This window comes from Macrobrachium rosenbergii, chromosome 5, assembly GCF_040412425.1.
Source record: "Macrobrachium rosenbergii isolate ZJJX-2024 chromosome 5, ASM4041242v1, whole genome shotgun sequence".
NCBI classification, from domain to species: Eukaryota; Metazoa; Arthropoda; class Malacostraca; order Decapoda; family Palaemonidae; genus Macrobrachium; species Macrobrachium rosenbergii.
Window position 1 is genome coordinate 14,070,554 of NC_089745.1, and position 17,995 is coordinate 14,088,548.

Consider the following 17,995-nt stretch of genomic DNA (forward strand, 5'->3'; position numbering starts at 1 on the left):
TAAGGACAAGTGTAGAAAAAATTTACAACAATTTTCAGGCATTTCCACAGGTCTGCATATATAAAAAGTCAAATTTTCCAGTATTTTAATTTCAGTATTCTATGACCCAGAAAGGAAGATGAACATTAGTTACGTACAGTGAGAGTAAACATTAAGTAAGAGAATGAAATATAAGAATCTTGTAGAAAAAACTTATAAGAAATTTTGGCCAAAACTTCCATAGGTCCATGTATTGAAAAGAGGTCCAATTTTTTAGTTTTCATTTTAATATTCTGTGAACGAGAAAGGAAGATAATCATTCATGCTCTGTCAGAACGGAAATTTAGTCGGAAAATGAAATTAACGAAATTGTGGACAAAATTTTACAGCTAGAAAAAAATTAAGTTTTTCAGCATTTCAGTTTCAGGAAAAGTAGATTAGAATTATTTTTGCAGTATGAATATGAAGATTTAGTCACAATGCATTATTAAGAATTGGAGGAAAAAATTACAAGAATTATCAGTCAGATTTCATCAAATTTTTATACAGTATAGAAAAAAGCCAAATCTTCTACCATTTCTATTTCAGTATTCTGTGACCAATGTCCCTTATAACTGATAGAATGATTTAGACAGAATGAAATACTGTATAAGGAAATTGGAGAAAAAATATTTTACCAGAATTTTTAATGAAATATCTGCAGGGAAGACCATTGTTATTTATTCACTGTGAGGATGAGGATGGGCGAAAAAAATCTGTGAATTTTCAGTGGAATATAGTGTATAAAATACAAAATTGTAATACAGTGTGTTAATGAAATGAAGATGCAACAGTGTATGAAAAGTATCAGAAAGCAAGCAGGGTTGTTCTTTGTAAATCTGATCAGCTGATATAGTCATATAATTATGATTTTGTTTGTTTTGTACCTTATAGGCTGTGTATCTCTAGACTGGGCTAGCCTTAAAGTAGTGTGATAATTTGCTGTATAGCTCAGTACAGTAGTTGTGTTTGGTATTGTTGTTATTATCACATTTAAAATGAAGGATAGAGTCGTAATGCATTACATTCTTCATGCATTGTAGCTTCCTGTTAATGATTACTTATTTTGTGGTAATACTTGCTTTATGCAAATAAGTGTGATGCTACTGTAGTGTGAATTTATTAGTGAGTTATTCTGATTTCCAATTGTTCATATTGTTCAGCATGAATTTTCTTTGCTGTGTCTGGGAGATAGAGAAAAGATTACCAGGAAAATTGAAAAAAGAATGAATTAATTTTTTTAATTGTTTACTTTCAGGGAAACGAGTCTTTGGTTGTGAGATGGTCTGTTATAAGTAAAGTACTTAGGAGGGAGATGAAATGTGTTAATGACCTACAGAGAACAATTTTAGAATACAATACCAGATATGCAGAGAAGTGGAATTTCAAAGGGCTTCATGAACTTTTAGATGAGGTATGAGCTGAGAATCATATCCATTTTTCATAGAATAATGCTAATTATGATTTAAAGGTTTTGTATAAAAGCTTGTTTTGCATTGAAAAGATAGTCTTTCTGTTGTTGTTAAAAAAACTCGTAAAACAAACTCAACTCATGCATTTATGTTAAAATCAATATTATTTTGTGCTTCTTGCTAATCTGTCTCATACAGCACATATACTGTACCATACTTCTGGTAAAACATGTAATCAACTAACCATCATAAAGACTTGATTAAATGTATTCTGTTTGAAAAAGTGAAATTGACAGAATTGTTTTGTCAAAATCTTGATTCATATTTTTATTTCATGATTAATTCAGATGCTATTTAAAATCTGATAGGTCAGTGTGTCGGTGTTTGAATTTTAGGACATATTTTTCTCATAAACATTGTTTCCTAACTAATATGATCTCATGACAGATTTTTAATTGATGAAATATGAACACAAAATGAGTCTTAACGTATAATGCACTGCATTTAGGCGATACTGTATATTTTTGCTTTATAGTAGTGAAAGTAAATAAAGATATTAATGCTAAATTTCTCAAATTAGCCTAGCCATTTTGTCAGTATCACATTATTGTTGCAATTATTGTACGATATCAATATGAAAAACACTTTGTCAGGGACTGTATTCTTTTTTACATAACCTTTTTGTTATTTAATGTGTGTGTGCTTTTTTAAAAAATAAACTATATGATGGAGAGAGAGAGAGAATCACTACAGCGCAGTGCAAGTACTCCTTTTCTTATGTGGATTCCTCTTAGATTTTTTAAGTTACTAAAGTACAATATCAATACACAGTCTATAGACTCCATACTTAAAAGTTTCAGTTTCACTCTTATTTTATGCTTGTGATATATAACTACTCTCATCTGATGCTAGTTGATGGCACCAAGCTGCAGCGTCCACTAAACTGTGCCCTTAGTCTGCAAAAATTACTCCAAAGGACTGTGAACAACCCAGACTATTTTTATTTTAATAATATATATAGGCAACTATTTTGTAAGTGTTCATACTGTAATTACATTTTGGAATGTAGGACTAAAATTTTGTTTTGTAGTGGATTCTAACATGATTTACATGGATAGTCTAATACCTCACCTGAAAACTTTTCCTGATTAATGGTCAACTTGTAAAATATTTGTATACATTAGTGTGGAAAGTTGTATTTATCATTGTAACATGTCTATTGTTGTTAATACCATTTCTCTTTTTCAGGAATTTGAAGATGAAGAACGTGCTTACTTTTTCCATCACACTTTACCAGCAATAGCTGATTTAGCATTGGATCTACCCAATCTTGTTACGCAACCTCCTCCCCTACTTACCCGTCATTCTACGCAGTCTATTACGCTTTCTCAGATTCAGGTCAGTTATATAGGATTCCAGGAAATGGGAAAGGATGATTTTTGTGTTGTTTAGAAGTTATGTATAGTATCTTCCTTTTTTGCCTCTTATTTCATAGTATGTATGGAAATTATTTATTTAGTTACAGGAATTAGATTCCTGGAATTGTGTTTTGATTACCAGGGTTATGCGCAATAAATTTGCTAGGACTGATTGGTAAATCTCATGGTTAAACTTTCTGTGACTAAGTAACTGTGAACCATAGCTGTAATTGACATGAGTTTGTTGTTGAACATAACTATTTCATAAATAAAGTATTTTAGTTTTGAGGTCACTAATCTAAAGCCTTTAAGAATGGCATCATGAAAAAGTACGTATTTTACCAAATATACATTCAATATTAGCCCATTTTAGGGTAAATAAGTAATAGTAAATCAGTAAATTTATACAGCAAATTCCATTAATAATTGTAATTTATGTCATACACCAGAATTCAGTACGCTTCATACTTCCTTTGTGAATTGTTAGTATGCATCTTATACAAAAAATAGTGCTGTTGGTGAACAAATATAATAAAAAGTTGGCTTATGAAGGGTGCTCTGCATCTGAGACTATTCAGGACAGTGGTGTAAATAGTCATTTTAGATACTCACCAATGCAAGCCATATAATTACAGTACAGTACTTAGAACTGAGGTTTGTCTTCCTGGAATCCAGCATGCATGTTAAGTTTAGTACAGTACTTGTCGTAAATAATTTAGATACTACCATTAGCTATCAGATGTTTTAAAGTTTTATCCAAGACAATATAACCTTTGCAGTGGATGTTAGTCTTCACTTATTAAAATTGATTTAATGACGTTCCTTATTTAATTATCTGTTAAGAAGCTTACATAAAAAAAAGGTTCACTCTTAATGTTTTGTCTGATTTGTGCAACCTTCCTACATTTAAATCTGTTTATGTAGTTCATGCTTTTGTGTTCTTTGATAATTTTCCCACGTAGCTGTTCGACTTCTTGAACTTGGTCTTACTCCAATTTTCATCTTTTTTTTTCTGAGAACAAATCTTGTTAATGATGGGTTCTACTTAACCCCTTGGGAGTGGGCCTCGTCAAGTAACAACTATTTATAGCTGTAGGGTAAATTCTGGGTTTCTGTGAAATTAGGAGACTTGTACTTGAATTTTGTGCCATACAGTTTGAACAAATTTTGCAGGAAAAGTGTTCAGATCACTTCCATGGTCCATAAGTAACTCATGTCAACCTTTACAGCAACTCTAATAGAGTCAGTACAGGAGAGAGAGATCAGTTTGCCGTGAGATTTAATGGGGGGGAATGTACTGCAGCTCCCCATCCCTGGATGTCTCATAAATATTTTACAATAAACACACTCAGAATTTGTTTATAATTTTAGTTCTTATCTGTTATGATATTGTGTGAGCTGTAATTGTAATTTTACAAAGTGAAATAAAAAAAAAATCATAGAAAAACATTTATAACTTGGTAAAATTAGCATATTTATTATGATTGTCTTGGTAAAGAGGCTCTGCACAGGGTTGGAAATATTTACTTTCAACTTCCCTTAGAAGGTACAGAAATTTTTTTAGAATTTTTTTCTTAAGCCTTGTGCATATGCATATCTTCCTCTTTCCATTTATTTTTTTTTTTAAATTGACCATCCTTAAATTTAGCCTGGTTTAGGAGTGTGCTTAATATATATTTTAGCCTTGACTCTGAGGGTTAAACTACTTCTATATAATAATACAGTACATTAATCAAGCAGGAATAGGCCATAATCTTTTTCCTCCATTTTTGTCAAACATTCTGGTGGTTCCATTGCTTGTACAGTTAGTTTTCACATTTTAACTGAGAAAAATGAGTGAATATGTACTGCATGATAATAAATAAACTTTTCAAGGTAAGTGAGTATACAAGGAGAATTAAGTTTAAATTTTAAAAAAGTTATTATGAACTGAAATTATTAAGAGTTTTTCTTTTGTTTATAGATTGCATCCCTTCTTGCAAATGCATTCTTTTGCACTTTTCCACGGAGGAACGCCAAAGGAGGAGATACTGAGTATGCTAGCTATCCAGATATTAACTTTAATAGGTACGTTAATGGCTGTTATGTTTTTACTTTATCGTAAACATCCTTTTGTAATGTAGGGAGCATCTTTTGTAATATGCATGATCATGTTAGTAAATTGTTTAATTGTAAGGAAAAAGAAAATCAGTTTATGGCTTTGAAATAGATTTTTTCTGTATTGCTGTGTTTCTGTGAAATTGGGAGGCTTGTACTTGAATTTATCATTGCTTTTGCAGTACAATTACAGTAGTAAAGTGAGCTCAAATTATGCATTTCTTTGTTTTTGTTTTGTTATTGTACATCTTTCTCTGTGTCAGTATGTGCATCAGAAATGAATTAACAAAAGGCTGGGAAACAAAGGTATTAGCCAAATGCCATTAAATATTTGGCTGTACTTCTCTGAAAACTATTTACAGTACTATTGGACAGTCTGTTTAATTCATTGAAACTGTTAGTGACAAAAGATAAACACCAGACATAGTACTGTTACCATATGCAGTAGTATTAATGCTTAGTGTCACTGTTTTCCATCACATTTTTAAGTTTGAGATCTAACCTAAACTCTTGCAGATATTTCATCATCATCATGATCCTTGTTTATTTTTGGAGGCCTTCATTTGGTCCATCAGGCCAGCCCCCTTTATTTGCAGTTTTATTTATTTTCTTTTAATAACTAGTTTATCTATGTCATAACTGTTGAATAGACAAGGTTTTCTGTTCTTGGATTACCAAGTTTTTACGTCTTTTGAGTTGTACAATCAGGATCCATGTGGTCAAGTCTGCTTTTCAGTGTTTGTGTTGCATATTTATCCATGTTCCTTCAAGTAGGGGTCTTCTGAATATTTTGGTTTCAAATTGTGTATTGTGATTTATGTCAAAACATCTACAGTACAGTATTTTTTGTTTTCAAATGAGACTTACAATGTAACCAGTGAAAGTTAGTTAGGATTCATGTGACCATTGGTAGTTTGGCAGCCTTATTAATTTAAGTGTACAACTTGATTTACTGTAATGTAGACTTAAAAGTTGTGTATTCTTGTTGGGGGCAAAGCTATTTCACTGTATACATATTTTAACTTTTCTATATGAAAGCTACACATTGTAGGTGAAAACAGCCTATTTTCAGTATGTTTGGTATTTCATCTGTCATTTGTTCACTACAGCCTCATTAATCATATGATGCCTTACTCCCATGCAACAGAATTACAATTGCACCCACTTGTTTTTGTTAATTTTTATAAATTAGTTTTAGTTTATGAGTTTCCCCTTTCCCCTCAGACCGGGGCAGTTCTTTTCCATTGTTATTGCATAGTTTTCTTTGATGTTTTCAGCTTCACAGTAACCTGTCCTTCAGTTCTCTGTTATTTTGTCATGAAATTTATATTTAATATAATGTGAATTCATTTTTTTTTTGTAAGTGTTATGGTTTTGTGTTTCAATTACTTTACCAATAAATTTGTATATGACCCTAGCACTGTTAGTTTATTGCACTGTTTTGTCGTATTTTTATTTACCATGCTTCAGTATCCTTGTTACGGTCTGCCTGAGCAGCCTTTTCGAGTGTTTTGTCCTCCCTAGATTAAGAACCCTTGATTCCTCTGCCCATTATGTTGAGGTCAACAATGCTTGTCCCAGCTTACTTGCAATTGTACTTGCTATAATTTTTCATTGATCAGTGGTGGTTGTTCACTCAGAAGAGATTGCTCAGTTGCTCAACCACTATTTTCTGAGCCCCTCAGTCGATGCATTTCTGGATTCCTATGCTTCAGGTCTGGCCTTCATGCCCCATTTTTCTGTTCCATACATCAGAAATGGATCTCTGGACAATGATTCAGTCATCTATATGAGGCAGGTGATCGTTGGGTTCCTGAGAGCCCATGTGGTTAATGTGCCAGTTTTTTTTTAACCAGTTTCTTCTCTCCCTTAGACAAAAAGTGTAGTGTTTGAGGACACTCCAATCATAAATGTGGGCATATAAATATTTTTCTGTTCTCGCTTGAAAGAAAATAGCAGATTTATATTTTTTTAATGAATTTTTTTTGTAATGAATGAAACTTTTATTTTCAGACTATTTTCACATAAGGAGAAGCGATCATTAGAGAAACTGAAATGCCTCATCAACTACTTCCGTAGAGTAACAAAAAAGAGTAAGTTTTTATATTGCACATCCATTCGTACCAACTTCATGCTAAAATTATTCTTGTTGAACAGTGCCTGTTGTATTTCATGTGATGATTTTACATGTTTAGATCTTTGCATGTTACTATTGTGTATGCTGAAGGTTAATCACGTTGATGTGAATTTATGCTGTGTTAGCTTTGGGAGAGATAACATTTTTATATAGTACTTGAATGAACAACAATAAAACAAAATTCAAGCAACTTACTGGAGTTTCATATTGTTTGTGTAAACCTTTGTTTCTGAGGTATATAAACCATTTTTGAAACCATTGGGATAAGTGTTTACACAGTTGCAAACCTTTTCTTTTTTTTTTTGCCAAACTCCATCATCCTTCAGACATCACCATTATTGAATTTGCATCATGGAATTTAGTCATTTTGGCTTCATTCAGTTTATCTTACTATATTTGAGTGAGCCTTTATTTTTCTTTTACTTTCATCTATTCATATAGGTTCTTCTTTCCTTTTATCGCTACTTTTACTGCTATTCTTGCTTTTTAATAGTTACTCTTGAACAAATGCTGTGGAATAAACCAGTGAGTGCGAAATGTAATTTACTGGTCTGGTTAAACTACCATATAAAGTAGTTTAACCAGACCAGTAAATTACATTTCTACAGTCACTGGAGTTATTCCACAGTATTTGTTCAAGAGTGGCTATTAAAAAAAGCAAGAATAGCAGTAAAAGTTGCTGATAACTAGGAAAGAAGAACCTAAATGGAACAGATGAAAGTAAAAGAAAATAGCAAGGCTCACTGTTATATACAGTAGCACTAACTAATGACCAGTAATGACTAAATTCCATGGGTAAATTTCAGTGCAGTGGCTGATGTCTGAAGGATGGTGGGTTTGACAAAAAAAAAGGTTTGCAATTGTGTAAACACTCATCCTCGTTTCAAATGGTTATATACCTCAGAAACACAAAGGTTTACACACAAACAATTATAAGGCTCCAATAAAGAAGTTTGCTTGGGGCTACTGTAATGCAGTAGTCCCATTTAAATGGTTTTCATTAACACAAAACCTCCAACCATTGAAACTTGCTTCTTAAGCTGTTAGTTCAGATTTTTGCCACACCATGCCCCACTTACTTTTGCATGCTTGTATGTACACAACCATATTGACAGAAACTTACTTATTTGGGATGAACCTTACCTACTGTTAAACTGACTTATATCCTGCGCCGTTAGGCAAGTCAACAAGGAGAATTCTGTCAATTTAACAGTAGGTAAGTATCCAAATAAGAAATTTTATTATGAAAATTGACGTTATTTGGGATGAACCTTACCTACTGTTAAATTAGCAGAATTCTCCTTGCTGACTCACCTGTTGGCACAGGAGATAGAAGTCAATTTAACAGTAGGTAAGTATCCAAATAAGAAATTTTATTATGAAAATTTATATTATTGCTGTAATCAGTGAAGTGACATAGCCATCCAAGAAATAGTATATTTTAGTCTGAAAAAAAGTTTTATTTGTAATGATCTTAATAGTTGTTGTGAATTAAACCATTGCTATTCCAACGATGAAAAGTGACATTATGTAAATTCATCCTTGAGATTGCGGTGATGTTTCCCATAGAAGTAGGAACTATTCAAATAAAATTATTATTGAATCAGTCTAAAATGGAAAATCACAAAATTATTTTTCCTATTTTTATCTTAATTTTTTTATGCAATAAGTGGAATAAATAATAGTAATCACTGGAAAGAAATTTGTTCTTGGCTGACTTCAGCACATCATTCTGTATATAATTTTACTGTTTTTAATTTTCAGAAATAAATATAATACGCTAATAATAGGCTAATTACCTATTGAAGACTTCAGTTACACAGCTTATTTGTTACTTGTACAGTGCCAAGTGGCTCTTTGATGGAAATGTCACAGAAATCTATCATTAATTAAAGATTTTAATTGAAAGATGTAAATTGCTTCATCTATGATGAAAATGTATGGGGATATAAATATGCAAAAAAAAAAAAAGTTAGAATTTAAGTCAGAAGTTCTGCATTCAGGCAGACAAGTGAGCTGCTGAAAGTCTTATTTCAATTCGCACAAATCTCATATTTATACATGCACTTATAAATGGGAATCCACCTACTTAACTGTAACAAGAAGCGTAAACTAGGAACTTAATTCCAAAGAAAGAGGAGCTTACAAAATGTGTATCATCCAGTTGTAAGATTGGAATTGGAAACAGGATATTTATACTGATTAGAATGTTAAAAGTAATCACATCTCAGAGCTTTTTGTTACCATTTCTATGTTATGTCTTACTGTCCAAAGGTATTTGGGAATAGATCTTGATTTTTTCCATATACCAGAAGCATATTATTGTAAAATGCCTCCACAGGACCAGAAGGATTGGTGACTTTTACAAGGCAGTACATCAGTGTTAGTGAGTTACCCTCTTGGGAAAGCTCATCACATCATCTTCCTGATCTTCACTTGGATTCTAGTGGTCTAATAGAGGAAAAGGAAGGACTTCTGCAAGTTGATTTTGCTAACAAGTGAGAATGTATTTTTCATTACTTTTTCAAAGAATTCAAGATATCTTGGTTGTTTCTTCAATAAAGCAAAAATTTAATGTCACCCTGTTAAAAAACAGAAATAAAGTTTACTGGTCATTCAATCTGGTTTATTGTTTACAGACTCACAGATTCTAATATCTTCAGTATTTCAGTATTTCTGCATTAGAATTTATTAGGCTTGTAGCATTTTTATGAAGTAGAGATTAAAGTATAACATCATTTTGTATGGCTCAAGTAGCCAGCTTTGTCATAATCTTTATCCACATTTTTCCAAGTATCTAAGCAGTCATTAGACATATTACTTTAGGTTGATCAAGTAATTAGTGAGTCGATAATTGATTATGATTTATTGTACAGGCAGTCCCCGGTTAACGGCAGGCTCAGTTAACAGCGATTCGGTTTTATGGGGCTTGTCTAGCGACGAAAATCGGCAATTTTCGGCGCAGAAAATCGCCGATTTCCGCTTATCGGTGCCGATAATTGGGTATTAGCACCGGTATACACCTAACAGAGCCCCCGATAACCGAAAATCAGTGCTTTTTGGCGCCGATAACCCCCCGAAATCGCTGATTTTCAGTTAGCGGCAATTTTCGGTTATCATCACACCCTCAGAAACGGAACCCCACCGAGGACTGCCTGTATTACCTGTGAGTACACAATCAAAGAGGGGGATTGAACTAAGTTTGTAGCATAGGCAAACCATTGCCTTAGAGAGCCTTGACACTTACATTTTGTGGTCATAGTGACTTCATAACCATTTTTTTTTCTATTTTTCAGGTTTATTGGAGGAGGTGTTCTTGGTCTTGGATGTGTACAAGAAGAGATACGTTTTGTTCTGTCACCAGAATTAATAGTGTCACGCCTCTTCACACAATTCTTAGACAAGACAGAAGCCCTTATTATCACAGGTTAGCAAATGGTATTTTTATTTAAACTTAAGCCCTTAATTTTTAATATGTAACTTACCAAGTAATTACATTGCTTATAGTTTCACTCACCAGCAGCTTAAAAATTTTGAAGTTCGTGATAGCGCTAGTTTTGGTGTAGGTGACTAGTCCCTGCCTACTTTCGGGGTACGAGAGGAGCGACTTCAACAGCATGATTCAGTTGTTTTTCTGCTGGCTCCGACAGTGGTTCAGTTATGAGCAGTCAGCTTAAATTTCGGCTTTCTTCGCTTTTCCTTTTGAGATTCTTCTTTGGGTGAAATACTGGTAGCCTACAGCTTTTGTATTTATGTTAGGTTCTTTCTTAGCGAGACTTAATTTTCAATTTAGGACTTCTTTTCTTTTTTTTCTTCAATTTGACTCACATTATAACTTGATTGTTTACTTCTCAGACTTAGTCTAGGATGTCCGACTCTAGTGCTGCTAGCCTACGCTATTGCAGCAAAGGCTGCAATACTAGGCTCACTAAAGAGAAATATGACTCTCACTGTATGTGTGTAGAATGTAGGGGACAAGAGTGTTTAGTTGACCAAGCATGTGACGAATGTTCAGGGTGGGTTGCTAGAAAATGGAAGGTTTTGGGGTCTCATTTAGCAAAATTAGACAGAGGCAGGAAATAAGGCAACCCTTAGAGCTGAAAAACAGACAGTAGATAGCAAGACCGTAGTTAGTTCTGCTGATGACGATACTCCTGCTTTACCTTTACCTGCTTCAGCTGTGTCACCTGTTCTCAATTCTCCGACTGTTCATCCTACTCCTTTACCCAGCTCCCTCAGTTCCGAACCTGACCCCTTGCCAGCCTCGAGTCGAAACTCGTAGGTAATTTTTATGTCAAAATGGGGTTAATTGTGGGTACTATGACCCAGTTGGGTGCTTCAGTGTGTGTCCTTATGGACAAAGTGGAAAAAAGTGCTAGTGTTAGTGAAGTGTTAGTGGAGCTGGCGGCTGCTCGTCCCACTGACCCTCCTAGGCAAAGGTCACTGGCTTACTCCCCTACACCTGGGAGCAGTCATACCGGAGGCCCAAGGGAGGTCGGTAGGGTCTGCCCACGGCCAGTCGTCACCTCAGTTGGACCTGTTGGAACTTCCCAGGTCGCGGCAAAGGATAGCCGTTGGAAAGGTATCCAAACGGAAGTGAGTAGGCTGTCCTCGAGTTCTGAGGCTTCCAGCCCTGAAAATAGGCGCCACTGGCACTTTAGTGATGAATCACGGCCACTGAAAAGGCCCGTGGCGGACACGGTCCGCTCCCCTCCAGTGCCTTACAAGAAATTTAGGGAGTCCCTGCACCAGCCTTCTTTTAGTTTCTGGGATTCCCTGGAATGCTTTTCTCCAGTGTATCCTGTGCGTGAGGCCAATCGTTTGTCTGCTTTCGAGATGCTCTTCGTTGTCTCACGAGCACCCAGTAGCACCCAAGCTCCCAAGAGCAACCGATCTCCCAGCAATGCCCAGATGTCCGGTAGTTCCCGAGCGCCCGTTAGTGCCCATTCCTCCAGTTACGCCTGAGCGCCCATCATCGCACAAGCACCCTTCAGCGCCCAAGACTCCAGCTCAGACACCTTCTGCAGACACAATGGACCCATCGCTAGCTCCCATTGAGTGTCAGCTGGCGGACATCTTAAATTTGCTCAAGAGAGCCTTCTTTAGCCCAGGCCCCTCAAGATTTGCTTCTATCCCCCGTTTCGTTGGAGGATGAAGGTGAAGTGGATCAGGGCTCCCCCCGACAGCTTATTTAGCTTTATTGATGTACTTGCTGCAGAACTTTCCGGGATTCTTCTCGCCTACAGCCCTGACCTCCCCAGCTTCAACGTTTTTCATCAGTGACAAGCCTTCTGACTCCTCCAGGTTACTGAAGATGGTGCTTTCATCTTCCGCTAGGAAGGCTCTTAATGATCTGGACAGCTGGCCCTCAGAGAAGAGAGAGCAGAGGAAGTCTTCTTTCAGCTATCCTCCCTCTCGCTTGTGCACTGGAGGTATTCTTCGTACAAGACTGGAGAAGCTTCCTCACTGGGAGTGGCTGCTTCCTCCTAGGGGGACTTCTCAGGACTTATTGACTCGTCTGGGAGGTCAGCCTTTGCCGCTGCTAAGGTGATGTTCTCCCCTACAGAACTCAACCACCTTTTGAAGAACTTGTTCAGGATTTTTGAAGTTTTAAGCTTTTTAGACTGGTCGGTGAGGCCCTTAGCTTGTAAGATTAAGAATTGCTCTTCACTCCCTGAGGAGGTCGCATCAGATTGGCTTAATGTCCTGTCGTGCACAGATAGGGGCATCAGAGATGGCTCTCAAGAGTTAGCCTCTCTCTATGCAGTGGGAGTTTTGAAGAAGAGAGAGCTCTGGTGCTTGTTTACTACAAAGAGTGTCACGGCTTCTCAGAAGTTTGCCCTGTTGTATTCTCCTCTCGATCACCAGCAACCTCTTCCCTCAGTCTACTGTCAGCGGCATTTCTTCAGAACTTCGAAAGAAAAGTACAGTACACAGAACCTTTTAGCTTGCTTGTCTAGACATCCCAGGGAATCTCATCGACAAGTACCAGAACCCATTCTCCACTTCAGCCTCTGTCCTTTCGAGGTGGCAGACCCAGAGCCCAGTCTAGGCCTAGGACAAACCTGCCCTTCTTGTCCCAACCTTTTAAGAAGCCCTCTTCCAGGCCTGTTGCTCGGAAGTGAGGATCCTTTCCTCCATGCACCAGTAGGAGCCAGGCTCCTCCATTACTGACTGGGAGAGGTGGAGCACAAGAGGAGCGGAGTGGATTTTTTCAGTGTTGAAACAGGGCTACTCCATCTCATTCAGGGAGAAGCCCTCGTTAGTCAACACGCCCATCATGTTGACCGCCTACTCGGTAGGATCCAAGAAATATTTGGCCCTCTCCAACGAAGTGTCAGCCCTCCTCGAGAAGACAGCCATCGAGGAAGTCAAAGAAATCCAGTCGGATGGTTTTTACAACCGTCACCAAGGCATCAGGGGGGTTGAAGGCCACTGCTGTACGTAAGCGCCTTGAATTTTTTTGTTGAAAAGACAAAATTCAAGATGGAAACAAGTCACTCTGTCATGTCATCCATTCACCTGGGCGACTGGATGACTACTATAGGCATGCAAGTTGCCTATTTCCACATTCCTATACATCCGGAATCCAGGAAATATCTATGTTTTGTGTTTTGCAACAAAGTTTCCCAGTTTCGGGCCTTATGCTTCAGTCTTTCAACTGCTCCGCAAGTGTTCACCCATGTCCTTGCTCCGCTCGCCAAGTAGCTTCTTCTGATGGGGATAAACATCTCCCTCTTTGTAGACAATTAGCTCCTATTGCTGTTGAAGGAGAGGTACAAGGAGGACCTTCAGAAGTCCCAGCTGGTTCCATCACAGACAAATCTCTGTTTGGGGATGACAATAAACTCAGAGTTTTCAGGTTTTTTTGTCACCCAGAAGAGTTCAGTCATGCCTGAAGAAAGTCGACGAGTTCCTCGCCCCCCATACTGTTTGGCGAACCAATGGATAGGCCTTTTAGGTACCTTAGCCTCCATAGAGCAGTTTGATTCCCTAGGAAGGCTACATATGAGAACTCTTCAGTTTTATCTGCAGGCCAGCTGGGACAGGAAAGATCATACACACATTCATCTTCCCGATATCTGAAGAAATCAAGGAGGATCTCCGGTGGTGGCAGTCAGAAGGCAGGCTTTCAGAAGGGAAGTTCCTTCTTCCTTTGAACCCTAACCTAGGCTTATGCAGGCTTGTCGGATCTGGGTTGGGGAGCGCTTCTAGGCACCCAAGAAGTGTCAGGAACTTTGTCCCAGGAGCAGATTCACTGGCGCATCAACCTCAAGGAGCTGACGGCAGTTTGGCTGGGCCTTCAGCATTTTGCTTCAGTGGTCTGCAATCAAATAGTGACCGTGCACTCGGACAATACTATGGCCCTGACGTATATAAAGAAGCAAGGGGGACTCATTCATTCTCCCTTTGCGAAGCAGCGAGAACCCTCCTTTTATGGGCAGATCACAACCGGACCAAGTTGATGACGCAGTTCATCCAGGGCAAACTCAATGTTCTTGTGGACTGGTTGAGTCGTCAGTCAGGTGCTCCCCACAGAGTGGACTCTTCATCTGCAGGTGTGTGCAGATCTGTGAAAACTGTGGGAAAGGCCTCTTACAGATCTGTTTGTGACGTCCAAGAATCATTGTCCACCAGTCTTTTGCTCTCCAGTACCAGACCCTGTAGCATGGGCGACAGACGCCATGCTACAAGACTGGTTGAACAAGGAACTCTACACCTTCCCACCATTCTGCATGATATGAGAAGTCCTCAGCAAGTTCTGCAACCACATGAATGTACCGATGACTCTAGTGGCCCCATTCTGGCCGCAACAGGAATAGTTGCTGGATCTCCTCAGGCTGCTGATGGACTTCCCGAGGTTGTTACCACGGCGACCAAGTCTGCTCAGACAACCCCACTTCAGGCAATCCCATCAAGGATTGTCCACTCTGGCCCTGACAGGGTTCAGACTGTCAGGAAACTCCTCAGACAGAAGGGGTTTTCAAGAGCAGCTTCAGAGGCTATTGCCAAGTGTAGGTGCTCCTCTTCGGACAAAGTCTATCAAGCCAAGTGGACAATCTTCAGAGCCTGGTGCAGAAGACATGACATCTCATCTTCTAAGACGTCTGTAGCAGACATTGCCGAATTTCTCCTATGCTTGATGACATCTAGGAGCCTGTCCTCCTCTACGATCAGAGGATGCAGGTCTATGTCGAGTTCAGTGTTTCGGCACAGAGGTATGGATATCTCTGCTAATCAAGACCTGTCCAATCTCATAAAATCCTTTGATACCTCCAGATCCAAGGGGCAAGAGGCCGCCTCTTGGAAATTGGATGTAGTTTTGAAGTGGCTCTCCGGACCCCGTTTCGAGCCTCTTGGTTCTGCTTCATTACGAGATCCTACCAGGAAGACCCTCTTTCTTGTGACGTTAGCAACTGCCAAAAGGGTCAGTGAAGTGCATGCTCTTGACAAGAGAGTGGGATTTTCCCAAGCTGTTGCCGTTATGTTCCTTCACCCTGGGTTTTTTAGCAGAGAATGAAGACCCAACCAAGCCCTGGCCTCATTCCTTCACTATTAAAAGCCTGATGGAAATACTAGGCTCAGATGAGGAGGAGAGAGTTCTGTGCTCAGTGAGAGCACTGAGGTACTACTTGCACAGAATGGAAAAGATTCGAGGTCCTACAGGTAATTTGTGGTGCTCGGTTAGGAATCCGTCTCGTGCCCTATCAAAGAACGGCTTGTCTTTCTTCTTGAAGGATCTGATCTGTGAGGCCCCTTCTCAGGTTGGAGAAGAGGCTTTAACATCTGTCAAAGCTAAAGCTCACGAGATCAGAGCTGTCTCCACATCTTTATCCTTCAAGCACAACCTGTCTCTTGTCGCCAATTCTTCAAGCGACTTACTGGAGGTGCAAGTCTATCTTCGCAACCCATTATCTTCGTGATGTGGAAACTACTTTTGAAAATTGTAGTGCTTTAGGGCCGTGATCCGTGGCTGGCATGGTGTTGTGGGAGGAAGCATAGGAAGCGTTTCTTCCTTCCTTTTCTCTTCGCCTTGAACTTGGGTGTTGAGTCATAAGGGGAGCCTGGGGGTACTGTGTACCTGGAGACCCACCAATCTTAGTTTTAATGGGTGGGTGGTGGTTTTATATTGTGTGGTGTAGGTGATGTTCATGTTCATTGATTCTGGTCATTGGGTTGGTTATTATGAGCCCAGGCCATGGACAACTGGCTTCTTGTATACTTTGTTAGTCACCGGGTTCATCCCTTGCTGCAAAGTGCCCACTGATGTAGAGGTGGTCTGTCCAACTCGCCACACCCTACATGGTTAAGATGAGCACCGACCAGAGGCAGTATCTACCTGCAGCAGCTCTCTTACCAGGTAAGGAACGACAAGCATTGTACCAGTGCTAATGTTGCTGTCCTCTTAACTCATTATCATCCACAATGTTTTGGGGTAGTTAATCCATATATCCCACCTCTGTATCAATTTGCGATTCAGCAGTGTAATTACTTGGTAAGTTACACATATAAAAATGACATTTTTATGATAAAATAAAGTTTTATATATACTTACCAAGTAATTATGAATCAAGCCCTCCCTCTTCCCCTCATATGGAAAGAATGGCAAAAAAACAACTGAATCATGCTGTTGAAGTCACTCCTCTCATACCCCAAAAGTGGGTAGAGACTAGTCACCTACACCAACACTAGCACTACTGCGAATTTCAAAATTTTTAAGCTGCCAGTGAGTGAAACTATAAGCAATGTAATTACTTGGTAAGTATATATAAAACTTTATTTTTTCATAAAAATGTCATTTTTCACATCAAACAAACAAGTTATTAATTAGATGTACTATATATAACATCTAATTGAGAGGTGAAGTAGGGATGAAATGGATCCATCACTTTATCACTTTTAAGAGTCCTGTGATGGTCATTTACATTGCTGTTGACATTTGCGTCTAGATATGTTTATGCAAACTTTATTTTATATATATATATGGAAATTGCTGTTTTTGAAGGGGGAAGCTTACTGAGAAGTTCAGGAGCACTCATTAATGGTAATGCTAACCCTTAAAGAAATATAATAATAAAAGAATTCAGATGCTGATTTTGATAGGCAGTCTTAACTGATAAGCACAAAAGTAGCTCATCCATATTTTATAACAAGTACCAGAGAGAAAAGCTGTTCTGCAAAATTTCAGGCACAACTCTGCAGGAAGTTTTGAAAAGCCAAATTCAGCTAAGTTTGACCGAGTGGTTTATTCAGACTAAGGAGTACAACAAGATTTCTAGTTTAAGTTCATGTTTGTCCAATTCAAGTTTTTATGTCTGGATGGCCTTGCAATAAATAAGAAGTTATGGCAGGAAACATGTAAATGTTATTTTACAATTACATGATGATTGCTAATTCTATTTAAGGAATTCTAGGTCAGAAAGATATTATATGACTTCCTTTAAAAATGTGTACACTGTTCAGTAGCTTTTTTGATGGTGCATTTAAGTGGGAAATGCTTATCCCACATTGTGAATACCGCTTATGTAATTACAGTTATTGTTTCTATTTTGTAGGTGCTGAGCAATACAATCAGGGAAGTGGTTATGCATCTACCTTTTGTTGGACAAGTAACCACCAAGATTCAACCAAATGCGATATTTGGAGGCGTCGTTTATGTCAGGTTGTTGCAATTGATGCCTTACGGTTTACTCGCCCGAAAGTTCAGTACAGGCCACCACTCATTTTACGTGAACTTAATAAGGTAAGGGATTCATATTTTTACTCAAAAAAAGTTTAGTGTATGTTTTTATATTTTCATACTAATTCTAGGTATGGGACTCATGATATTAACTCTGTATACACACAGAATGGAAAATTATTTTATAATGCATTATGCCTTGTCATGGTTTGTATTTTTTGTAACTTATTTT

General features: G+C 37.9%; 1 protein-coding gene across 2 annotated transcripts in view; it reads left to right on the plus strand.

The window, feature by feature from the left end:
* The window catches only part of Parg (Poly(ADP-ribose) glycohydrolase), a 36,546-nt gene that overhangs the window by 8,166 nt on the left and 10,385 nt on the right, over positions 1-17,995 (plus strand). For both annotated transcript variants that reach the window (XM_067103608.1, XM_067103607.1), the window contains exons 5-11: positions 1,277-1,432; positions 2,679-2,828; positions 4,812-4,915; positions 6,959-7,038; positions 9,424-9,580; positions 10,379-10,509; positions 17,639-17,826. In XM_067103608.1, the coding sequence (XP_066959709.1) occupies positions 1,277-1,432; positions 2,679-2,828; positions 4,812-4,915; positions 6,959-7,038; positions 9,424-9,580; positions 10,379-10,509; positions 17,639-17,826 (966 nt within the window). The remainder of the gene's footprint in view (positions 1-1,276; positions 1,433-2,678; positions 2,829-4,811; positions 4,916-6,958; positions 7,039-9,423; positions 9,581-10,378; positions 10,510-17,638; positions 17,827-17,995) is intronic.